This window comes from Patiria miniata, unplaced genomic scaffold (assembly GCF_015706575.1).
Source record: "Patiria miniata isolate m_02_andy unplaced genomic scaffold, ASM1570657v1 HiC_scaffold_1, whole genome shotgun sequence".
Taxonomy (NCBI): domain Eukaryota; kingdom Metazoa; phylum Echinodermata; class Asteroidea; order Valvatida; family Asterinidae; genus Patiria; species Patiria miniata.
Window position 1 is genome coordinate 209,457 of NW_024037047.1, and position 26,794 is coordinate 236,250.

General features: G+C 41.4%; 1 protein-coding gene across 3 annotated transcripts; it reads right to left on the reverse strand.

The window, feature by feature from the left end:
• Positions 1 to 1,949: 1,949 nt before the first annotated feature.
• On the reverse strand, positions 1,950 to 23,039 carry LOC119732753 (zinc finger protein OZF-like). 3 transcript variants are annotated; one of them, XM_038206448.1, is made up of 5 exons: positions 22,925 to 23,038; positions 21,857 to 22,070; positions 8,071 to 8,149; positions 4,725 to 7,202; positions 1,950 to 2,956 (listed from the first exon to the last, which is right to left on the reverse strand). In XM_038206448.1, exons 4-5 carry the CDS (start codon positions 6,649 to 6,651, stop codon positions 2,934 to 2,936), a joined length of 1,950 nt encoding a protein of 649 aa, XP_038062376.1. In that variant the 5' UTR covers positions 6,652 to 7,202; positions 8,071 to 8,149; positions 21,857 to 22,070; positions 22,925 to 23,038; the 3' UTR covers positions 1,950 to 2,933. The 3 variants fall into 3 exon arrangements, with proteins under 3 accessions (XP_038062376.1, XP_038062320.1, XP_038062423.1); XM_038206392.1 differs by lacking the exon at positions 1,950 to 2,956 and having other exon boundaries at positions 3,265 to 7,202; positions 22,925 to 23,036; XM_038206495.1 differs by lacking the exons at positions 1,950 to 2,956; positions 4,725 to 7,202; positions 8,071 to 8,149 and adding an exon at positions 14,130 to 15,920 and having other exon boundaries at positions 22,925 to 23,039.
• Between the last annotated feature and the right edge of the window lie 3,755 nt (positions 23,040 to 26,794).

Below are 26,794 nucleotides of genomic sequence, written 5' to 3' on the forward strand. Positions count from 1 at the left end.
CTGCGCTTGGTTGGCAAACTGCATTTTTGCCGACCACGTCCTGCAAAACTATGGAAGGTCCAACACTGCAAAAATGAAGTTGAGTTATTACAGATCACCAACATATCATTTGATACTTGAAAATACAACATTTTCAACAAAGCTACACAAATAATTCCCACAAGTCTTTTTACCATGTGTTGATGGCGTTATGAGAACTTTTTTGGAAAAATATGTTGCCAACCACGGCTTCAATTTATGCGCTTACGGCAGCCCATACAAAATGGCGCCAATGTTTACAAACTAAAGCAAGGCCTATATCGGTTAACAATGCATGCCTTGGACATTTAATCTGTGGATTGTTTTCAGTTTACGGATGGTTGATAGCTCTGCTTTGGATATGTTTTTGCGGGGATTCGCCATGAATGCTGAAAATAGCTGAGAGCTACAAAAAGTTTAACGATACGTAACACTGTATATTCAGTCACAGTACATGTGGATGATTTATGAGGTTCAACATCTCTGAAAGATAACGTTTTTAATTGCAAGACGAACGCTTTGTCATGCAATGAAAACAATGAAATAAAAGCAATAAAATGTAAGTTAATTACAAATTTACCAGTGTCTTATAATAATGAATAATTTAAAATGTGTGATTAAGCATACCCTAATGCTTTAAGCCACACAAACAAATCGAAAGTGAGGCTTGGAACGAACTTCAATCATAAAAAAAATAGTCTGGTACCATCCTATTCAACAGTTCACAATGTACATAAAATATTCAGGGAACACGATGGAAAATGGCTTCTTGTGAATAAGGAATAACTTTGGGCGTCATGTTGGCCTACACAAAGGGGTTAAACTATTGACATTTTTCGTGTCTTTATTCCAGTCTGAACTTCATATAGTTGGACAGTAATTGGCATTAACAATAATGACTTCAAGGGAATGTACAACATTTGCTTTTGCTGCAATTTTCAGAAATAAATGGATTTGGAGGATTAGTATGTTACATAAAATACTGTTAAACTGACTTGTTTCATGTTTTGGGCTTGTAGATGCTGGAAAAACCAAGAAAACCTATCATGTTCTTGTAGTCTGGTTCCCTGACCCCACTTAAGATGAAACGAAGCAATTAATACACTTTGGGGAATTGTAAGGTCAGAGAATCAGTCTAGCAGGCTTGTACCCCTTCACAGGTGTGTGATCAATTGCAAAGAAAAGTCAGAATAACTAAATATGAAAAATTAAGAACGGTTTTTGAAAAAAAGCCAGTTTTCTCCAACGCTGGTCGGCCGACCAACGTTGGAAAAAATACAGTTTTTCTTGAAAATGTCAGCCCACCAGGAGCCACGATTATAAAGGATGCTTTAGACTGTCAGTCCCTAACAATTCAGTAAGGTATTTCGTGGTGATGTGATCATTTCGTTTTTTGATGTTTGCAAATGTTGTATTTTCCCTTTCAGTGTACATTATGTTTGTTGGGTTGGTCGTTTACTTCACTCACTTTGAGGAAGAGTATGTAATTAATGATTATATCCAGAATTACAAAATCATCGATGTTATATGACATGGCAAAAGTGGACCCCAAACTTAATGAGCCACATGTTTTGGTATAGCTACCTATTGTCCGATTGTTTTCTCCAGTCTTTTATTCAGTCTTGTCCGCTTTGAAGTGCCGCTATTACTGGAGGGTATCAAGGCACTCCTCTCTCCTTTGATTACTCCCCCTCCCGATTCAAATTGAATGGTTACGGCTATATGATTGACAGCAGAGCCTGGAAAATCTATATCATCTCAACCGTGATAGATTAAACAAAATACAAAATCTCCAAAGTCATGGCTCATAGATTACAGAATTAAGCTAAAGAACCTTGAATGGATTATTATCAGGATACGCCATCTTCAAAATCAAAGTGTGGCATGTAACGGAGAAATGGCTCAATTTTCCCGAAACGTCAACGATAACATTTTCACGACTCATTGTATTTTGAAGAAAGATCTTATCAAATTAAAGCCCGCGGTATTTACGCCGCAATGTTTGTTTGCGTTACATGAACACTTTGATTTTGAAGATGGCGTACCCTGTTCAGGTCTATTGGCTCTTTACTGGACAAAGTGTCTGTAGGATAAAACATAAATAAAACACGAGTCTGCAAAGCTACCCCTGCCACCTGCAAACCTACAAAGCTTTTCTACTACAAAACCTTTATTAACTAAAACTTGCTTCATTAAGGTCTGACAAGGCTAAATCAATTTTCTAAAATATGTGTACGTCATTATGACGACCATGTGCACATGGTTAATGACCAAAATCAAAGAACAACATTTCAAGGGAATGCCGTTAGAATGAAATATAACTGACTAAACTGAGGTAAACATGTTAATTGAGAACAACTGGATAAATCTGAAATTGAAGAGAAGTTTATATGCAATTTAATACAAAGAAAGTCAATCAGCTCCAACATTTAGGCACATAAGATTAATTTGTGCACCATTGTCTGCTGTGATGTGCACATGTCAAAGGCGTTTCGTATGCACACGAAGTGAACAGGATCCGAGCCGAAGCGCATAACATTCAATGGTTAAGTTTTGTTATACAACAAATCCTGTCAGAGATGGGTCTGTATACATCAGCCACAAACACAGCCAGGGTTCACAAAGATATCTGTAGATGAAATTCAATGACCTTTCCATGACTTTTCCTGGATAAAAATATGTAGGGTCGTTATGTACATGAAAAGCGTACATTTTCCCACCTATCTCGCAAATGGTTTCTCATTGGTGCAAGACAGTGTGCAGTGTGGAAATTTTACCTGAGATCCAACCCCCCCCCCCAAAAAAAAACCACACAGTTATAGTTTTGAGTGGACTCCGTTGTTGATAATTTTTCCTGAGAAAAGGCCCTAACACAGGCCACACAAACGAATGGTTTCTAACCAGGGTGCACCTTATCAATAATGTCCGTTAAGATGACCTCGTCGAGCAAAGGCTTTACCACAGGTCTCACAGACAAATGGTTTCTCCCCAGTGTGCATTCTTTTATGCTGGCGAAGACCACTTGGATCAGTAAAAGCTTTACCGCAAGTTACACAAACGAATGGTTTCTCGCCAGTGTGAATCCTCCCATGAACTTTTAGAAGACGTAGTTGTGTAAAGGTTTTATCACAAGTTACAGAGTTTTTCTCAGAAGTGCGCACAGTGTGCGTCTTCTCATGTAGATTACGATGACATTGCTGAGGGAAAGGATTTAACACAGGTTGCACAGACGAATGGTGTCTCATTAGTGTGCATTCTTGTATCTCTGTTTAGATCAGCTTGACAAGTAATAGCTTCACCACAGGGCTCACAAACAAATGCTTCACCCCATGTCTCACAGACGAATATTTTCTCATCAATATGATCCCTGGTATGTCTGTTTAGAGCCTTTTGCGGAGTAAAAGCTACACCACAGGTCTCGCAGACCAGTGTAAACCATGTGTGAACCACTGTGCGTGAACCATATGTTTGTTTATCATTTTGCTGAGTAAAGGCTACACCACAGGTTCCACAAACGAATGGTTTCCCACCAGTGTGAATCCTGTAATGTAGGCTAAGATCATTTTGCTGAGTGAAGACTTCATCACAGGTTTTGCAGACGAATGGTTCACGTCAGTGTGAACACTGGCAAGTCTGTTCAGATCATTTTGCTGAGTAAAACATTCACCACAGGTCTCATAAACGATCTGGTGTTTCACCAGTGTGAACCCTGAGATGTAGCCTTAGATCATTTTGCTGAGTAAAATTAGCTTCACCACAGGTTGCGCAAACGAATGGTTTCACGTCAGTGTGAACGCCGACATGTAAGTTTAGACCATTTGAGTGAAGGCTTCACCACAGGTTTCACCACAGCTTTCACCACAGCTTTCACCACAGCTTTCACATATGAATGGTTTTACGTCTGTGTGAATCCTGTCATATCCGTTTAGATCATTGTGGCGAGTTAAATCTTCACCACAGGTCTCATAAACGAGTGGTTTCTGGTTAGTGTGAACCCTGTCATGTAAGTTTAGATCTTTTGTTTTGCTGAGTAAAAGCTTCAGCGCAGATTTCACAAACGAATGGTTTCACGTCAGAATGAACACTGGCATTTGCTGAGTAAAGGCTTCACAATCGAATGATTTCACGTTTGTTAGTGTGAACACTGGCATTTAAGTTTATATCATTTTGCTGACAAAAAAAAGGCTTCACCACAGGTTGCACAAACGGTTTCACGTAAGTGTTAATTATGTCTTGTCTGTTTTGATCATTGTCTGTTTTAAACTTGTCTGTTTTGATCATTTTGCTGAGTAACTAAAGTGTCACCACAGGTTTGAGAATCGCATGGTTCTTGCAAGTTTTCACGCCCTTATGTCCGTTAAGATGACCTCGTCGGGCAAAGGCTTTACCACAGGTCTCACAGACAAATGGTTTCTCCCCAGTGTGCAATCTTTTATGCTGGCGAAGACCACTTGGATCAGTAAAAGCTTTACCGCAGGTTACACAAACGAACGGTTTCTCGCCAGTGTGAATCCTCCCATGAACCTTTAGAAGACGTAGTTGTGCAAAGGTTTTACCACACGTTGCACAAACGAATGGTTTCACGTCAGTGTTAATCCTGCCTTGTCTGTTTGGATCACTTTGCTGAATAATTAAAGTCTCGTCACAGGTTTCAGAATGGAATGGTTTCCTGCAAGTGTGCATGCTCTTATGTCCATTAAGATGACCTCGTCGAGCAAAGGCTTTACCACAAGTCTCACAGACAAATGGTTTCTCACCAGTGTGCATTCTTTTATGCTGGCGAAGACCACTTGGATCAGTAAAAGCTTTACCGCAGGTTACACAAACGAATAGTTTCTCGCCAGTGTGAATCCTCCCATGAACCTTTAGAAGACGTAGTTGTGAAAAGGTTTTACCACAGGTTGTACAAAGGAATGGTTTCTCACCAGTGTGAATCATCTCATGTGTGTTGAGGCTACTCCGCAGGGTAAAGGCTTTACCACAGGTATCACAAACGAATGGTTTCTCATTAGTGTGCAACCTCCTCTCGTGTAGGTTACGATGACTTCGCTGAGTGAAGGCTTTACCGCAGGTTGCACAAACGAATGGTTTCTCACCCGTGTGCATCCTGTCATGTCTGTTTAAATAAGCTCGACAACTAAAAGCTTTACCACATATCTCACAAACGAATGGTTTCTCTCCAGTGTCGACTTTGTTCTGTTTGTTTCTGCTACTTTGCGTAGTTGAAGTTTTACCACAGTTTGCACTGTCACAGAATGATTTCTCACCCGTGTGAATCTTCTCATGTTGTCGAAGTGCCAGAAGTTCCTCAAAAATATTACCACAGGTTTCACAAACGAACGGTTTCACGTCAGTGTGAACCCACGCATGTACGTTTAGATCATTTTGCTGAGTAAAGGCTTCACCACAGGTTTCACAAACGAAGGGTGTCACGTCAATGTGACCGCTGGCATGTAAGTTTAGATCATTTTGCTGGGTGAAGGCTTCACCACAGGTTTCACAAACGAATGAGGTCACGTCAGTGTGAACACCGGCATGTAAGTTTAGATCATTTTGCTGAGTAAAGGCTTCACCAAAGGTTTCACAAACGAATGGTTTCACGTCAGTGTGAACACTGACGTGTAACTTTAGATCATTTTGCTGAGTAAAGGCTTCACCACAGGTTTCACAAACGAATGGTTTCGCGTCAGTGTGAACGCTGGCATGTAAGTTTAGATCATTTTGCTGAGTGAAGGCTTCACCAAAGGTTTCACAAACGAATGGTTTCGCGTCAGTGTGAACGCTGGCATGTAAGTTTAGATCATTTTGCTGAGTAAAGGCTTCACCAAAGGTTTCACAAACGAATTGTTTCGCTTCAGTGTGAACGCTGGCATGTAAGTTTAGATCATTTTGCTGGGTAAAAGCTTCGCAACAGGTTTCACAAACAAATGGTTTCACGTCAGTGTGAACACACGCATGTAAGTTTAGATCATTTTGCTGAGTGAAGGCTTCACCACAGGTTTCACAAACAAATGGTTTCACGTCAGTGTTAATCCTGCCTTGTCTGTTTGGATCACATTGCTGAATAATTAAAGTTTCATCACAGGTTTCAGAATGGAATGGTTTCCTGCAGGTGTGCACGCTCTTATAATGTCCATTAAGATGACCTCGTCGAGCAAAGGCTTTACCACAGGTCTCACAGACAAATGGTTTCTCCCCAGTGTGCATTATTTTATGCTGGCGAAGACCACTTGGATCAGTAAAAGCTTTACCGCAGGTTACACAAACGAATGGTTTCTCGCCAGTGTGAATCCTCCCATGAACTTTTAGAAGACGTAGTTGTGAAAAGGTTTTACCACAGGTTGTACAAAGGAATGGTTTCTCACCAGTGTGAATCACCTCATGCATGTTGAGGCTACTTCGCAGGGTAAAGGCTTTACCACAGGTCTCACAAACGAATGGTTTCTCATTAGTGTGCCACCTCCTCTCGTGTAGGTTACGATGACTTCGCTGAGTAAAGGCTTTACCGCAGGTTGCACAAACGAATGGTTTCTCACCCGTGTGCATCCTGTCATGTCTGTTTAGATAAGCTCGACAACTAAAAGCTTTGCCACAGGTCTCACAAACGAATGTTTTCTGCTTAGTTTGTTCCATGTCCCGATAATTTTGCCACAAATCCTACAAACGATGATTTCTCTCCCGCGAGTAACCTTTCGTGTGTACGCACGTCACTTTTACAGTTTACCAACAGTCAAACAAAACAATGGTTTCTCGCCATCCGCAACATGTCTTGTATGCTCAGACTACACCTTGTGTCAGAAAGGTTTTACGACAGATTGGAAAATGACTGTCGTCTGTCCCGTGTGCATCCCTTCACATGTGCCTAGATCACCCTGTGAAGTGAAGGATTTTCCACTGGTCTCAAGTTTCTCACCAGTGTGATTCATGTCGTGCCGTTGAAGATTACTTGCATGTAGAAGTTGCACAAGCGAATGGTTCCTCACCCTTGTGGACCCTCTAATCAGCTCATCATAGATCAGGTCCTTTTTGTACATTTGACTGGAGTGCTTACCGTACGCCTTTACAGAATGCTGCAGATTATGAAAGCATCATCACCGGGGCTGAACGTAACCCTCCTCAAGTCTCTCCTTGACTGATTCCGAATCAGCAGATTCCAGACAGGACTCCGCTGTCAGGGTCGTGACCTGGAGACCGTGTTGAAAACACAAACAACGAAACATGCTGCGTTTTACTACGAGCTTCATGCTGCTACACATTTCGGCCCCATCTACAATGTGTCTGATTGCTGAATGGTTTAAAGGGAACATCCAATCAGATTTGTATGAGTTAAATACATTGAAAACCTCTTTCTGTCCATGTAACTATGACTTTCCACTTCCTTTGCAGCAGTAAAGGGAAAATTTCCAACATTTTAGTTGTTATGCTAATGAAAAGTTCCATATTCATGAGCCAAAGCGTGATGCCATTCAAGGCAGGACAGTAGTGTCTCCATAGCTTTGTGATCTAATATATATACAAGTTTTTTTGTCATTTTCTTAGGGTAAGTTCCACTTTTTACTTGTTTATCATGTTAAACAGCTTGTTTGGACAATACTTGTTGCAAACATTTCTTCAACACTTTTTTGTGCGTAATTTGTAAGGACTAATTTGGTACTGTTCATTATGCACTTTGATAAGGAGTACCTTGTGTGACAAAAGCAAAATAGCGCCCTCTTACACATATTGATGAAAGGATTTACTAATAATTGAAAAATTACCATTTTCTTGTCACTTCCAATGAAAACAAGTATTAAGATCTTGTATGTATTGTTGCAACTAATATAGTAATGTGCATGAAAACAAGGTGAGCTGAATGTCCACTGCATGTTTCCTTTAATCTACATGTATATCACAGCAAGTGACCGGTTGTGAAACCACCTCACCAACATAAAATGGAGGAGGCAAAGCCCCGTACACATGGGTACAGTGGGCACTGTGGCTAAAGGGCCTACGAATTTTGAATTCTAGTTTCTTTTCAACTTATATTCGCTACGATGTGCAATGTATACTTACTGTAATTACCAGAGAAATCAAGATCAATGTTGCAGAGAAAGATCCTGCAGTCGATTAAGCGAATCGCTCCAAATTTCCCCTGAAAAGTACAGGATAATAGGATTCAGACAAAATGGAGAATTAATTTGGTTAAAATACTCACCAGGTAAGGTATATCGTTTTGGTTTGCGGTAACACCATGTGGTAATAACTACCGCTTCGCCGAATGAAAAACCGAACTAACGTACCGAAAAAAATAATTAGACACATCGTTGGAAAGGCCTTCTTTCATTGATACAAGTGACAGCTAGTCCGAGTATCACCCGTTATCCACGGAGCCAAGTCTCCTGTGTAACGTCTTATTTGTCTAAACCGTGCAGATGATGAGATGAACGCAATTAAGCTGCGCGCCAGCCAATCGGAGTCCACTTTACTGAATCATGACGTCATCTCATTCCCAAAGAATGGTTTGATTGGTCAATTCGACGGCTGTGTTTTGCAATACAAGAACAGCTCGGGCGCATATCCCGTAACATGAAACAGAGCACGTGACACATGTTTGTTTATCCATGTTTTCGACGCACAGTGGGTGAATGACCGAAGACCCGATGTATAAAGCGCCCGCTGATTGGTCAAAATCTAGAGGTCAAAATGTGGTTGTCTTGCATAATCAGCGCATCTGTTCATAGACTAAGTGGCAGCATGCAAGAAAGAATCATTTCACAGGGACTTTAGTCCCATACTATCTTTAAACCAAGTAAGCTTGGATAGCTGCACATGATGGACTGTACCTTCAACTCAATTTTTGAAGAAGAATTTTCTCCAATAATTTGCACATGAGAGGGATCGGAAGTCGAGAAATTTCAAAATGATCGAGACTGCAGCATGATCCAACTGCTTGAATTGACAAGACTGACATGACTGACCTCTTCATTCCTTGTCGTTTATCGGGTAACTGAATAATTATGGAGAAATGTGCAGAAATTGAGACTAGTTCCAGACATGCCAGATATTTGTTTTTAGCACAGTACAGTTGATTGATGCATTGCTGGGCTGGTTTCTCGTATTGCATGTTTTCAATACCATAGAGGGTACAGTCCATCATTTGCAGCTATCTTAAAGTAACTGACGAAATTATTGTTGAAATAGCATACTTGGTTTAAAGATACATGTAGTAGGCTAATGGCAACAGACCCCTGTGAATTTTTTTTCAGACATGCTGTCACATTTTAAAGAGAACAATGAAAGAAGGTCGTTTCCAACGATCGATGCGTCTAAAGGCACATTTTTAAACTTTCCTTTATACGTAGTTCGGTTTTTTTCATTCGGTCAATCCGTAAAATGGATGCGCGCAAGCGTCGACACGTACGCAGGTAGGTGCGCGCGCTTGCTATTATTCGTCGGTTCAATGCAAGACATCCATAGCTACAATCGGCTGAAGCCCCTCCCCCCCCCCGCAACATCAACATTACATAGTTGTTGAGCGCCCTCTACGACACTTGTTTGATACGTATGCAGGTATACTTTCTACCATGAATTTCCTGTTTTTGCTGAGCAGTTCGATAGCTTAGTTGGAAGAGTCGTGGTTTTGTACCGCGAGGGATCCCCGCGATGTGAGTTCGGTACATCTTTTTCCCCAATTTGTTTTTCTTATCTGGGGCTTTGGCTGATTTTTTTTTAAGGGAAATAGAGTGCGAATTTCATTACGTTGATCGAATTCATATTTTTTTCTAATTTTATATTTCCCCCCCCCCCGTGTTATCAGCGAAGTACAGCCAGGCCCGGATGCGATTTTTTTTTCTCCCAAACGACATCTACGCCATGGCGTTTTGGACTTAACTTTTATAAAAACATGAGAACGCTGAATTCAAAACATGACTCGCAACTTTTCGTGATTGAAATCGAGATCCTAGAAAATTGTTTTCTCGGAATATACAGCATTTAATTGGGATACAATTTCATCAGGTTAGTTGTTTAGCATCCTCCCTCATTTTGGGTACTTTTTTTTTTGCTTCAAACGAATGTAGGCCTAATGCACCCATCACAAATGAGGTATGCCACCTGTAAGTTTAATAATGGCACACTCATACATACATGTTCAAAGTATTGAGACCCGAAGTGTCAGACTATATAGTTGCACATGATACACGGCTTTTTTTACATGGTCATGATTGTTGTTCAATCTACCTACATAATATCATGCCAGTAGGGTTATTCATTTTTATCATTTCAACAAAATGGACTGCCCAAAACCTGTCCACTATTTCGTCGATGTTTTCACGAAGTGACAAAAACCTCCAAAATCGATTTTGAGTTTTGCCGACCAATTTATTGCATTTAAAAAAGGAAGAATTTGGCTGAGTTTCAAAGCGAAATATTGTTTACTTTTGTAATTATCGTAAACAAACGGGATTGGACGCGCACGCCCTCACGGTGAACGAAGTCGATAAAGAACAGACGCACGCGCGCTGCAGTGACGTCAGACGCGCAAATGTAACAATTTCTTAGAATGTTTTATGTTAATGTTTTCACGAAGTGACAAAGAGCGTGTACAACTTAATGGGACAAAATAGTGAAGCTCTGTGTTTTGCTGTTTGACGAAGTGAAAAAAAACAACGTCTGTATTAATGAATTACAGTTTAATTAAGAGAGACTCCTAACAAACAACTTTGAATTAGCAAAGAACGAAGCATACTTTACTTGACAATGCAAAAAGTTCTTAAATCAATAACTAAAAACTAGTCGAAAAGATGTTTTGGAAAAATGATTAAAAGGCGATTATCTCGGAATTACCTTTTTGCATGATATTGAGGTTTTTGTCACTTCGTGAAAACACCGACGATTTACGCCATGATTCCAAAACACATACACGAATGAGAATGGACTTTACGACAACGTCCGGTTCCCAGCACCTAGACCAGGGAACCTGTCCAATAGTTTTTACAAGCGTTTGTTTGAAAAGATCATAGATTGAAGCTTTTAAACAACTGTACCATTTTTTTTTTTAATTCGCTTTTTTTTCTATCAAAGACAATGTTACTACTGTAGATCATTTTTGATCTTGCAAGAATCAAGCCAACAAAATCCATTCTGTCAAATTTTCTGTCAAACTCGTTTTTTTAAACCAAAAAAAAAAAATCTGTCAAAGTTGGCCGGAAATCGGCTAAAATGGTCACTATAATCACGTACACAAGCTGGTTATGGACAGGTCGACACCACGTATAAAAAGATGCCGCAACCTTCGGCTTTGTGATTGGGTCATAAACCAAAACAGCTTGTATTTCCAGCAAGGACTGCCTAAAAATCAAGAACAGTCGGTAGGTAAACAAAACCACACAATTCGGTACTTTTACAATTGAGTAGATTTACATTGGTGCGAATTTCCCGGTATTCATGAGCAAATGTGTGATGTCATTTCAGGCAGAAGCATGTAAATAGCGCTACGTCTGATTGTCTATCTATTGACCAATCAAACAAGTTTAGTCCTGATTTGGGAACGAAACTATTTAGCGAAGTCGACTCCGATTGGCTGATGCAAGGATCACATAAATCTGCATGCTTACGCATAGATACATGTACATTAGACAGGAGTCTTGGGTCCATGGACAACAGGTGATACTCTGACTATCCCCAACCATGGCCGGGGGGGGGGGGAGGGGACATTTGATAGGCGCGCATCAGGGCGTTATCATTCTTTGCCCTCGAGAACTCCCTTCAATAAAAACTACTCTACATGTACGCTCCAGACACCAAACTTTTTAAAACTTGTTCGAAATATTTTTATTAAATTTTTCAAATCATTCTATTGTTCACAGTTTGATCAGGAATGAGAAATTCCACAATAAAACTTTGAAGAAATAGCGCCTTATGTTGGAATAATTACTCACTTCATCTATGTTGCACACTGCCCACGCTGAGCACATGACCTTTGTTTATTGAAGATTTAATTTTTCAAAAACCATTTGTGCACTTTCCTTTGGGCGCCGGGAGGGCAGAATTGACCATCGTCTCTAAACTGGCTCCCACGGAAAGTGCAAGGCATATGTGTACATAGGTAGGGTCTATTGCACCGAACTGTAGGGCATACTATTGTGCTAGCATGGACATTTTTCTCTTATCTTTCTTTTATTTAAATTCCATAGAAATAATGTGTTTAAGCTCTGGCAGCAGCTTCTACTGGTACATGTACAATGTACATGTCTCTTCGTGGTCGGTCAGTCCCCGGAAAATTTACCAAAATAAGACCCTAAGTTTTAAATAAATAGTTCTACATTGCACCAAATTTTTAATTCGCAAAAATGCAAACAAAATAAATTAAATACTTAACACAAATTGTTTGTAACAATTCAGAAAGGTGTATATGAACAGTTTTTAAATGGAGGCAAAATATGTGCAGTTATGTTACAATCACATGGAATATCACAAATCGCAATAAATGTAGGTGTAAATCTTAATTATGGTGTTTCATATGTGCCATCGGTGCATTTTTGAGGGTTGCGTTTTTGGGTGTCGCATTTTAAGCGCAGTTATCATTTCGACAGATTTCATGCAAGACTCATTGTGCACTCTGACTTTAATAAATTAGACCATGCTAAACTAACCTTCAGTGCATTTTAAATTTTAGTTGAAATTATTATCCATACTACATGTATGACAGTTTACCCCTTTCAATTGGTCAAAATCCTGTCAAATGGTCGGTCTTAAAGGGAAGATACAACATTTGCAAACATCAAAAAATGAAATGATCAAATTATCACGAAATACATGTACCTTACTGGATTGTTAAGGAATGACAGTCTGAAGCATCCTGTAAAATCGTGGCTCCTGGTGTGCTGACATTTTCAAGAAAAACTGTACTTTTCCAACGCTGGTCGGCCGACCAGCGTTGGAGAAAACTGGCTTTTTTCAAAAACTGCTCCTAATTTTTTTATATTTAGTTATTCCGCATTTTCTTTGCAGCTGATTACACACCTGTGATGGGGTACAAGCCAGCTACACCAATTCTCTGAACTTATTAATTGCTCCATTTCGTCTTAAGTGGAGTCAGTGAACCAGACTACAAGAAGATGATTGGTTTTCTTGGTTTTTCCAGCATCTACAACCCCAAAACGTGAAACAAGTCAATTTAACAATGTTTGCTATAACATAAATGTACTAATCCTCCAAATCCATTTATTTCTGAAAATTGCAGCAAAAGCAAATGTTGTACATTCCCTTTAAACGAATGAAAATACAGGCTGGCTGGTCTTAAACACTTTTCCAGTGTTCATGGTGTTACATGAAATTTGGACTCCTGCACGAAATCTGGTCCCTGTTACCCTTTTATCGGTTGAATATTCACAATCCTCACTTACAATGTTCAACACTACAAATGAGTCTGTGTTTCACAGTCACACTACACTGACAACATTGCCTTCAGCGCCGCATCGCGCAGTACAAGCCACGCACGTGCCAATCTCCAATCCCCAACAGTCCTGAATCCTTCAATTTTAATACGATTGTGCACACCCAACTCCCAACGGGGTGTGCAAAGTCATATTAAGATTGGAGAATTTAAAGGGGTTGCTTACGACTATTTGCAAGCAGCACATGATACATACCATATACTACAGCTAGAGGATTGTTTAAAAAAACATGCAAACAGGGGCGTAAATCCCGGGGGGTGCGAGTGTATCCCCCCCCCCCCCCCCCCCCCCCCCACCCTTAACTTTTGGCCAGGGTGAAAAACGATGGGCTATTGAAGCATCCCCCAATTGTTCGTGATGAAGAATAAAATTAAGGGGATGAAGTCTGTTTCATGTACAGCGCCCCCTACATGTACATGTAGTGTAATGTGGTGCCCCCCCCCCCCCCCAATTTTGTTTGTCATTCCCCATCCCCGACTCGCTGGCACATAATATTTACGCCACTGCATGCAGTAAAATTGTTTAAAAAATCAAAGTGTGATGTAATTTGTACGGATATTAAACAAGTCCGTTTCAGCCCGGCTGGGAGCCTGGTCACTGGTAATATCCCTCGCCTTCAGCTTGGGTAAATTCAGCATCCATTCCCCCGTCCGGTATTAAACAGCCTTGCTGAAAACCAACCAAGCACATATTAAGAATTCTGGAAAATTTCATCATAGAACACCGAAATGATTTCTTATCAGCTGTGTGGACCTGTTTATTTATGTTCACGACTCGTCTCGTACATGAGGCTTGGCACCAATGTGAACCCTGTCTGTTTGAAGCAGACCTTTATGCCCAGCAAAGGCTTTACCACAGGTCACACAAATTGTTTCTCACCAGTATGAACCCTGTCATGTCTGCGTAGATCAGCTCGCCGAGTAAAAGCTTTACCGCAGGTTGCACAAACAAACGGTTTCTCGCCTGTGTGCACCTTTTCATGTACCCGTAGATTACTCTGTTTAAAGAAGGCTTTCTTGCAGGTCTCACAAGCAAATGTCTTCTCCCTGGTCATGCTGCTATGAATTCTGGCATGACTTGTTAGAGTACTTTGCTGAGCAAAGGCTTTACCACAGGTCTCACAAAGAAATGATTTCTCACCAGTGTGAACCCTGACATGAATGGTTAGATGAGTCTTCCGAATGAAGGCTTTACCACAGGTCTCACAGACATATGGTTTTATGTCAGAGTGATGAACCCTCTTATGATGGTGTAGACCAACATACTGAGTAAAGGCTTTACCACAGGTCTCACAAGCAAAGACTTTCTCACCGGTATGAATCCTCTTATGTTGGTGTAGAGCAGTTGACCACGCAAAGGCTTTACCACATGTTGCACATACAAATGGTTTGTCACCAGTGTGAATCCTCTTATGTTGGCGTAGACCATTTGACTGAGTAAAGGCTTTACCACAGGTCTCACAAACGAATGGTTTCTCACCAGTGTGAATCCTCTCATGTAGGCGTAGACCAAATGGCCGCGCAAAGGCTGTACCACATGTTGCACATACGAATGGTTTCTCACCAGTGTGAATCGTGGCATGACTCTTCAGATGAGTTTTCCGAGCAAAGGCTTTCCCACAGGACTCGCAAACAAATGGTTTCTTACCAGTGTGAATCCTCTCATGTTCTCGGAGACCCTTTTGCTGAGAAAAAGCCTTACCACAAGTTTCACAGACGAATGGTTTCTCATCAGTCATACCATTGTGAATCCTCTCATGTTCTTGTAGACCCTTTTGCTGAGTAAAAACTTTACCACAAGTTTCACAGACGAATGGTTTCTCACCAGTGAGAACCCCGTCATATCTGTTAAGAATGGTTTGCTGAGTAAAAGCTTTGACACAGGTCTGACAGACGAAGGGTTTCGTGTCATATCTGTTTATCAGATATTTAATGGTTTGCTGAGTGAAAGTTTTACCACAGGTGACACAAACTAATGGGTTTTCACTCTTGTGCATCTTTATGTGCTCGTAGAGTACTTTGTCAATCCAATAAGACTTTACCACAATTTATACAAACAAATGGTTCCTCGCCAGTGTGAAATGCTGTTGAAGATTACAGTACATACAGGTAGTTCTGTGAAGGCTTCACACAGAAGAATTGTTACCCTCGTGCATCCTTTCACAACTTCCCAGATTACTGTTCCAGGAAAAGGCCTTCCCAAAGGATATAAAAGAATGGTTTCTCACCGTCCGAACACACCAGCTCAGCCTCAGGTCCTTTTTTTAAGTGCCTTATCTTTATGACCGACTCAATATTGCATGAAATCCTGTGACCATCGGTCTGCACAAAATACTTCTGACTAGACTGACTACGGAAGCATTATCTCCAGGGTTGGATGTACCGGTACTCTCCTCAAGTCTCTTCTGATTGATCCACATCTTCAGATTCCAGACAGGACTCCACTGTCAGTACTGTCACCTGGAGACTGTGTTGAAAACCGAAAATAAAGCATTCAGAACTAACTACAAGCTTCAAATGCTGCTTTACGGTGCATTTGAACCCCATCTACAATTTGCTTGGTTTGCACTGGGCACTGTTCAATGCTTTAAACAGGCATGCAACTGGGAATTCACACACACACAAAAAGAGGAATTTCAAATCTTTCCAAGACTTTGTATGTGATCAACTCGCCGGGACAGGTTGCAAAGTCTTCTTTCCCCATAAAAACCAATTGAGGCTTTCGACAGCTGAGAACTTTTCTTAAGTTTTCCCAAGGCACCAGCCACCAGGCCCAGAGGAATGAATGTTATTGTCATTGGTCAGATTTGGATGACAGCTTGAGAATCTTGATTCTGATTGGCTGATGATACATTAACGCATCCAGTTTTGGGGTCACAGTCTGGATGTTAACTTAGCTGGTAGGTTTTCCTAAATGCACCTGTCCAATGGACCGATCCAGTAAGCCCCGCCCACTGCGCACTGGGAAAATTAACATGTGCTCTCTGTCCAATGCCACACTGCATTTTCCTGCCGCGCGCATCATACGCGCATGCAGGCATGTCAAGCTTTTGTGCACTCACAGCGGACATACATGTATATCACAGCTGTGATTGGTCAGAACACCATGGGGCCAGTGTTGTAGTACTCGTACTCGGTACTAATTTACTCGTACTCGAATGTCAAAGTACTTGTAAGTCGATATGACGGTACTCGTACCCTAGTATCAAAGTGATTACCAGTACACAAAATTTTAGGTTTCAAGTATAATAATGTAACCGGTGCCGTACTCGTAAATAAATACAAGAACTCGTAGGGCCTACTCGTACTCGGAATACTTGTACCCATACTCGTACTCGGAAGTGGAAGTACTCGTACTTGGACGTTCAAGTACTCGTACTCGGAGACATGTTCTTGTACTCAGAGGCACAAGTACTCGTACTCGGCTCGTTACCGAGGTACTCGGTAGCACTCGGTACTCAGAAAAATGTACTCGACTACAACACTGCATGGGGGCGGTGCTTACGGGATCGGTCCATTGGACGACGAAGCCTGTTTAAAAGTAAATGAATTAGAAAGAGCATAATTTAAAAGTAGAATTAAAACATCAAATCCACCAACTAACCTTCAAACATTGGCCGGTTCTGTGTTTTTCATGCAAAACCAAGTGTCCTTTTTAAACGTCACAAGGAAGTTTGTGTGCTATGAAGAGCATGGTTTCCAAGAGCAGCACCCGTTGCCCAGTACTAGTGTCCGCTTTAACATTTTTTAAACGGCACCCCCCGGACGATGGTGCCCAGCCCCCAGCCCCCTCCCCCCTTGATTTAGGCCAAGCATACATGTATAGCCTTAAAAAAAATGTCCACATAAAAAAATTGCATGGATGCCCAGTGCCCTTTTGCATCTAAGTAACATGTTGGCCCTAGACTACAATGTAGTTTTAACACACGTCTTGCTGGTTCTTTATTCTGGTTGGCTGAAACACGGTCACTAGTATAGGCTCTAGTTGCGTCAGCGTGAACTAGACGCGCATCAAGACATCGCGCGCATGTAACTTTTGACTGGTTACTAGTACATGCCCTCGCAGCAAGTCAAACTAAAAAACTGAATCTAGGGACAACAGTAGAAGCGTTCCTTTAAATTGTTGAAGTGAAATCTCGATAAGTCAAACCTCCGAGAATGGACTCAAATTTTGAGTTAAGCACGGAAGCTACAACAGCGCCCTCTATTGCCGCACCACCTCAAATGTTTGTACCAAGGAGCACCAAGGATGGGAAAATCGCACCAAGGCAATGATAAAGGGCACCGAGGCAAACTATGGAGGACACCAATGTATAATGAGGACACAAAAAAGCAAAATAGTACCCACCTTGTCTGTACAATACAAGCTTGAGAAAAAAAAAGCAAAACAAAACAAAACAAAAAAACCGCGTCGCTGCATCAGTTCCAGAACTTCGGTCTGACCAGAGACCGTCTTTTTTTTTTTTGGCCCCAAGCATGCCAAGCATCCCATATTTTTCACCTACATGCATGACATGTATATAGCCTATTAAGACTTTCCAATGGTTCCTTTTGGTGACATTTGTCTCTTAATTTGCCACTGCTAATTTGCAACTGTCAAATTGTGTGCATTCCTGCCACTTCGATTGCCAAATAGAGATACATTTCATCTTAAGAAACATTGGGAAGTCCTCAATTTGGTTACAAAGTGGGATGCTTAGGTAAAGAACCCCCGTTGCATGCGGAGTATCAGACCGAAATATTTCCATAAAGAAATGCCATCATTTTACCAATTTTTTATGCTCACATTAATTTCTTTTTTGGGGGGGGGGGGATTAAAATGTAACTGGAAAATGAGAACTTTATATTCAGAATCAGGTGACATTTGGTCATTTGCTATACTTGGTTGCATAAAAAAATTGCTAACTCGTGATGTTCAGTTCAGGTACATGTAGCCCTATTCTATGGCCACGTAGTGGAGTAAACTCAGAGCTGTGCTGAAGGCCAAACAAATCATTTGTATGGCCTTAAAGGGAAAATACAACATTTGCAAACATAAAAAAATAACACTCCCAATCAATTTGAAATACCTTGCTGGACGGTTGGTGAATGCTAGTTTAAAGCATTCCTGTTAAATCATGGCACCTGGAACACAGTTATTTTCAAGAAAAGTGGTATTTTCGTATCAATTTCCAACAATGGTCAGCCGACCCGCGTTGAAAAAAACTCGCTTATTTCAAATGCTGGCCAAATTAACCATTTTAGTTTGTTGTTTGCGATCGATTACACACCTCTGAACAGGGAAAAGCCAGCTAGGCTAGTTCCCTGACCATACAATTCCCCAATGTCTATAAATTGCTCCGTTTCATTTTAAATGGAGTCAGGGAACCAGACAGAGAAAAATGATTGTTTTTCTTGGTTTCTAACACCTACAAACCCAAAAAACAAAAAAGTCAGTGTAACAACATTTGCTATACATTGCCAACCCCCAAAATCCATCCATTTCTGAAAATACAGCATAAGCAAATTTATGATGTATATGTATATTCCCTTCAAGCATGGGTTTACTCTAGTCTTGGTCCAAGACTGAACTTTGTTTTTAATGTTCGTTTATTATACAGGCAGTCCCTAGCTAGCTACCTGCCTATAGCGCACTTAACGCAGCTGAACGACATCAATGGTAAAGGGCATCTATATCGACGGGATGTCGTCTCGTTGATAGCGCCCTCTACCATTGATGTCGTTCGGCAGCATAGCGCACTCAGCAAAAAGCTGCAATGTAGCTGGGGACTGCCTGCACGTAAAGGAACATTATCCAAATCCAGTCTTGGACCAAGACTAAGTTTACTCCAGTGCGTGGCCATACAATAAGGCTACCTGCTACAATGTAGCAATTATTTGTTATGCAACCAAGTATGTCAAATGACCAAATGTCACTTGATTCTGAATTCTAAGCCCAGTTTACATTTTCATCCCCCCCCCCCTAAAAGTGAAGTTTGTTGAATTTGCCTAAATATGTTGAACCAACTGCTGATGATCGACAAAATGAAATTTAGCCTACCCTTCACATTCATAGTTGTAGATAGCCCCACTAGTGTGGCTCATGTATGTAGCTGCACTGTACATGTACATACCGCCACACAGCAATGGCAGCATGAATTCCTCCAGTCTGAGGAAGTGGTCACCCTTTGTGCACACGAAACTGTACTTGTACTCAATCATTAAAGTACTGGTACTCGAACAGCAGTACTCCGGGGGGGGGGGGGGGGGGGGGGGGGGGGGGGGGGGGGGGGGGGGGGGGGGGGGGGGGGGGGGGAATGTCTTCAATGACCATTGCCTTATTTTATCGATACTTTCAGTTTGAAATGGTTGATTGGCTTGTGGAGAAATCACGATTACCTGATTTTCCTCCGTGCAAGTCCGGACAAACACATTTAACAGCTAGCCGTGAGTGGGTCTGTATATCGGTCGACTGGGCCTGCAGGGCCATTGGACCGATCCAGTAAGCACCACCCCATGGTTTCTGACCAATCACAGCCGCGACTTAGTTCCGACATGCGTGCACCAAAGTCCGACATGCGTGCACGGCATGATGTGTTAATTTGCCCACATGCGCATTGGGAGGGGCTTACTGGATCGGTCCATTACGCACAAAGAACAACTTGCCGTACGGCCGTATTCGGTAATGCGAGTACCCGTACGCGGAGACCTGTTATATACTCGGAGGTACTAATACTCGTACTCGGCAAGTACTCGGCACTCGGAAAAAAGTACTCAAAAAAAAGTAGCGTGCAAAATGGCAATACTGTCTGGGCGAATCTGTTGTACTTGAAACAGCCGTAGCATCGCATGCAGCCCTAGCCCCATAAATGTGGCCTATTTACTGGACTGCCTCCGTAAACATAGGCCACACATCCACATGTACAAAAAAGTGTCGACTTTGCCAAATTTTGATTTTCACATTTAGGCTTACTTTGTAGGTTTTTTTTGTTTAGAAGCATTCTCACCCTCTATATAGGCTAATCAGAAAGTGCTGCCTTTTCAGATGTCTAATTTTTGTGAAATTTCATGTTGAAATTTTGATACGCAAACATGTGCAAATGTATCTGGAAAATTTCACGAAAAATGGACATCTGAAAAAGGCAGCACTTTCTGATTAGCCTATATAGAGGGTGAGAATGCTTCTAAAGCAAAAAAAACCTACAAACTAAGCCTAAATGTGAAAATCAAAATTTGGCAAAGTCGACACTTTTTTGTACATGTGGATGTGTGGCCAATGTTTACGGAGGCAGTCCAGTAAATAGGCCACATTTATGGGGCTAATGCAGCCCAAGCAACAAGATAGATTTGCATACACAACGTCACAGCTTTGGGGTCATCACTTTTAAATGGCTGCCATCAACAGACGTTGTAATTATACGTGTGCATACAGATGGAAAGTCTTCCATACACGTACCGGTACATGTACTCCCTTTTTCTTCAATCAATTTTCAAGTTCCAAAAAGCTTACTTTCCATGGTTCTTTCATCTATTTTCCCTCCTTGACTCTCACTCTCTACCCTCCTCTAATCCTCTTTGTTTACCAGTTAGCCTACTTACTCCATCCGAATTCGAACACGCAATCTTTTTATTTAATCACACCAGCAGTAAGTCGTCTTTTGGCCAGATGTAGCCCCATAAATGTGGCCTATTTACTGGACTGCCTCCGTAAACATAGGCCACACATCCACATGTACAAAAACGTGTCGCACTTTACCAAATTTTGATTTTCGCATTTAGGCTTAGTTTGTAGGTTTTTTTTGCTTGAGAAGCATACTCACCCTCTTTATAGGCTAATCAGAAAGTGCTTGCCTTTTTCAGATGTATATTTTTCGTGAAATTTCCAGATTCATTTTTACACGTTTGTGTATCAAAATTTCAACATGAAATTTCACAAAAATTAGACATCTGAAAAAGGCAGCACTTTCTGATTAGCCTATAAAGAGGGTGAGTATGCTTCTAAAGCAAAAAAATCCTACAACTAAGCCTAAATGCGAAAATCAAAATTTGGTAAAGTGCGACACGTTTTTGTACATGTGGATGTGTGGCCTATGTTTACGGAGGCAGTCCAGTAAATAGGCCACATTTATGGGGCTAAGCCAGATGTAGCTCTACTGAGTGGAGCGTTGAATTACGGGTACCCCTCCTGCATACAAACGCTCCACTGATTTTGGCATACTTTGGTGACGGCTTCACAGTAGCATAGTCACATACATGTACCCAAGCGAGGACAAAAAAAAACCCCAAAAAACGGTAAAAAGAATACAAATGTGAGACAGTTACCCTGGATTGATCTACACATTCATGACATTCCATCAGACCCCTTACATTGTTCCCAAACAGCGAAAATTTTGAAGAAAAACAGCAAAATAGTCTGAAACTTACACAAGTTAAGGCTCAATGTGTTAGCCGTGAAACTCAATCCTTGCACCGACTTGCTGAATGAGGGCGTCTGACGTGACGTCACCGCCGTTGCTCGATCAAAGAAAAACAAGTCGCGCTTTATCAACGACTGTTTCGTGTAATACGTGCTCCGATCCGCGCCGTACGACAGTATGGGCTTTGAACACACGCAAGGTGGAGACAGCTGAAACGTACTCTAAAACAAATTAATGACGAAAGATACCCACATGAAACTTGTATCAAAGAACTACCAATACTGACGAATGAAAATCCCATTATTACATTACATGTGAATGAATATGAGCATGTCAGCTGGAGTTACTCAAGCTAGCCGTACTACAGAGCTTGCGATAGTACTGTACGGCCAGATGCAGTCGGGCTAGTCATGTAGCCTACGTACTAGCCCCATAAATGTGCCTATTTACTGGACTGCCTCCGTAAACATAGGCCACACATCCACATGTACAAAAACGTGTCGACTTTGCCAAATTTTGATTTTCACATTTAGGCTTACTTTGTAGGATTGTTTTGCTTTAGAAGCATACTCACCCTCTTTATAGGCTAGTCAGAAAGTGCTGCCTTTTTCAGATGTCTAATTTTTGTGAAATTTCATGTTGAAATTTTGATACGCAAACGTGTAAAAATGATACTGGAAATGTCACGAAAAACATACATCTTAAAAAGGCAGCACTTTCTGATTAGCCTATAAAGAGGGTGAGTATGCTTCTAAAGCAAAAAAAACCTACAAACTAAGCCTAAATGTGAAAATCAAAATTTGGCAAAGTCGACACGACTTTTGTACATGTGGATGTGTGGCCTATGTTTACGGAGGCAGTCAAGTAAATAGGCCACATTTATGGGGCTACCTACGTACGTACACGTTCGCGTCGGACGTACACCATGTACACGTCGGTTACGTCGGTAAATTGTCTAAATTGAGGTCAATGGGATAGCCTAAACCATTATTTCCTATCAGAACAAAGTCAGAAATGAAGAATTTACATTCAGTCAAATAATAAGAGCTCGAGAATTATATTTTGAAACAGTTACCTGCGGTAAAATGTTGGCGACAACAGCGGGGGCGACAACGACGATGCATCTACTCGTACTCCGCGCCGAGGCCTTTCTTTTTGTTTGTAAACATTGGCGCCATTTTGTATGGGCTGCCGTAAGCGCATAAATTGAAGTCGTGGTTGGCAACATATTTTTCCAAAAAAAATCCTCATAACGCCATCAACACATGGTTAAAAGACATATGTGGAAATAATTTTGTAGCTTTGTTGAAAAAATGTTGTATTTTTAAGTATCAAATAATATTTTGGTAATCTTTAATAACTCTTCTTCATTTTTGCAGTGTTGGACCTTCCATAGTTTTGCAGGCCGTGGTTGGCAAAAATGCAGTTTGCCAACAAGCGCAGAAAGGTCAATACTAAGGGAATAAATGTGTGCTCCGGAGGTTTTTATCACTCTGTTTAATACCACTTAGAGTCTGGGTGCTGATAATTACCCGAGCCGGAGGCGAGGGTAATTATCAGCACCCAGACTCTAAGTGGTATTAAACAGAGTGATAAATACCGACGGAGTACATATTTATTCCCATTCATAAATACCTTTTCGGTAAAAAAAATCATATAATTCGTGCAAAACATCCGATTTTGTTCAACAAATTCACTTTATGCTTTTTGAATCATCCCTCCTGTAAAATAATGGAGTGTTCAGCTGGCGAGTAAGATGAAAACAACCCTTTTATGGAGATTGACGCGCGCGTATCATGTTCTATGCGATGTCGCGCAGAACGCACCTGGCGCGTTGCGTTTTGAATTTAGAACTATAAAATTCTAACTCCCTGGTAGTGTTGCGCATGCCTACGTGAGGATTGTGAACGTTCAACCAATTAAACGATAAGAGGCACTGGATTTTTAGGAGTCCACATTTTATTGTGACACTGGAAAAGTGTTTAAGACCAGCTAGCCATGTCTTTATCATCCGTTTAATACCGGCCACGTGACGGGCTCTCGACCAATAGGAATGGCTAAACTGTCTGAGGTATTTATGAATGAATGATAAAACAGCCAGGGTGACCGTAAGGTCATGGCAAAATTCTGCTAAATTCACTTCAAAAATCTGTCAGATTTATCAAAAATCTGTCAAATTCCCCAGAATTACTCGAAATACACTATAAGCACTTAAAATCACATGCAGACTTGTAGTATTGCCTTATTTAAGGTTCAAATTGCATTATAAACAATCTATAGTCACTTAAAGATTTAATGAAATTGCGAAAAAATTTCAGGCAAAAACGCGGTTGCATCACAACAAAGTCTGGTTCCTAGCATGGAGCTATAAAAAGGAAGGGGTTTTTGATAACTTCATGTTCCTAGTAAACCTCAGCACCTAGACCGGCCAACCTGTTCAAGGGTTAGTTTGAAATAGATGAAAAATGTTTTCATGCAAACTTACCTTTTTTAAAATTTGCTATTTTTTTCTGTCTAATAACCATTTTTGCAGAATTCTGACAGAAACCTGCCGCCAAAAAATCCCTTCTGTCAAACTCGTTTTTTTTTTACCAAAAAATGTCAAAGTTAGCCGAAAATCGGCTAAAACGGTCACCTTAAAAACAGCGCCCTCTTCTTGCAGGCTCCAGCAGGTTTGTTAGCCACTTCTTTGGTTGTGTTCAAAGTCTGTGGAAATTTGAGTGCATTTTTAGGGTATTTTCTAACAAAATTTGAAAAAAGTGACATGGGCGTCGCCAGGAGGGGGCAAAGGGGGGCGCTTGTCTCCCTCTGATGAAGCAAAAGAAAAAAAAAAACAAGAGAAACGAAAACAAAAAGAGGCGCGAAGTCATATTGCTGTTAATTTAATGCACAATTAACAACGTGGGCGTCCGAAGGGGTGTCGTGGGGGTGGGGTGGGCAAATGTCCCCTCCCCCAACCTGAAAAAAATGATAAATTGAGAATATGCTAGTAAAAAAAGTAAGGATTTGGAGAAATAATGTGCTTTGCCCCCCTCTAGAAAAAAAATTCTGGCGACGCCCAAGGGCGGATCCAGAACACAATTTGGGGGGGGGCCAAAAAAAATGTTGGTTCCCCCAAAAAAGTGGGTCAAAAAAATTACGGCGTGGGTTTCGGGGCCCGCTTAAGGGCCCCGAAAAAAATGTTGGATTCTAGATGCTCTGTGGACTGATCTGAGGCGATTTCTGACCACTTTAACCAATGTTTTTTTTTTGAGGAAAAGATGGTGGTGTACTCATTGCCTGCCTTTATTGCGATGTCAAAAAGTGGGTCCAAAAAATTACGGCGTGGGGTTCGGGGCCCGCTTAAGGGCCCCGAATTTTTTGGATTCTAGATGCTCTGTGGTGCGATCTGAGGCAATTTCTGACCACTTTAACCCTAAAGGGCCGGGGGGGCGGAATCCGCCCCCCCCCCCTCAACATTTTCCGCGATAGCTTCTAAAAAAAAAAATTTCGCGACCCGAGCTATTATGACTTTTTAGCCTCGAGCTTTGCGCATCTTTTGATACCAAAAACATAAAAATCGGACCACGGGTTTGCACGTAGCGAAAAATTTTCCGGCGCTACGCGCCGTGAAAACTGAATTTTCGCATATACGTCGTGTACACCGAGCAGAATTGGCATTCATACATATCAATAATTAATTAGCCATAATTCCAAAACCCTTTGACCTATAGTCATGAAATTTCTTGGGCATGTTGAGGAAGAGTTGTTCTATGCATGAAGTGAGTTTCAAAAATTTTCGTCACTCGATGGCCGAGATCTTAGGGGGGGGGGGCGGAATCCGCCCCCCCCCCCCCCCCCCCCCCCCCCCCCCGGCTGAGAGATAGTCAAAATAACCCGGCCCCTTTAGGGTTAACCAATGGTTTTTTTTTTTAGGAAAAGATGGTAGTGTACTCATTGCCTGCCGTTATTGCGATGTCACATAAAAAAAAAAAAAAAAAATGATTTCGTTTTTTTTTTTTTTTGGGGGGGGGGCATGGCCCCCTTTGCCCCCCCCCCCTGGATCCGCCCTTGGCGACGCCCATGGGAGGTGATGATCTTGCAACTAATTACCTGCTGTGCGGGCAAGTCGCCGACGCAACTTTGCTTAAAATTGTATTCCAAAGGAGTCACCTTCAGGGGGAGCACTGAGGCAGGATCAAGCTGGAGGTGATAGAATTACCAGCTTAAAATGGACCAAAGCCAGAAAAGAAAAGACCAAAGGTAGTGGAACAATGTTAAGTCTGTCGCGGAAATGGGCACTGCATGCAGTTTAAAGAGAAGCAGCTGACAACAACGATTAGGTCCATCAGGAGGGCTGAGGAAGATTGAGACGAAAGGCGGCAGTGGAAATCCTTATCCACAGACTCACCATCAGGCAAGACCTATTGGCTCCAGTGGCAGCAGCTGAAAATTCAACAGGGAATTATGTGCCGGCATTTTGAATCAAAATGACGGGAGACAATGTACAGTGTGTCCAGAAAAGTGTCCGTCTGACTGTCTTTAAATTAACTACAAAACCATGAGGTCAATTTTGAAATTGTTTGGTTGTGCAGATACTCGTACTCCTATTGGCCTCGACCCCTATGAGTTTCATTTAATTTCAGTCACGCATCACTGCACAGTTGTCAATTGAGCACAACAACATTTTTGGACACTGTGACCAAGTTCCATTGCCTTTATCAATTTCAGTGCTGTGTTATGTAAAATGTGTAAAATCCTGCATGTGGAGAAAAAAGGCTGATGTGGTTTGAGATTGGAACAAATTGCCCTTGAGCATTATATTAATAGCCAGGCAAAGGTTCCAATCCCAACTGCAGCCCTTTTCACAACATGAGCGATTTTATTACACAGCTTACTTAACATTATAGTACTGAAATTGAATAAGGCACTGAATGTGGTCACATTGTCCAAAAATGTTATCTCC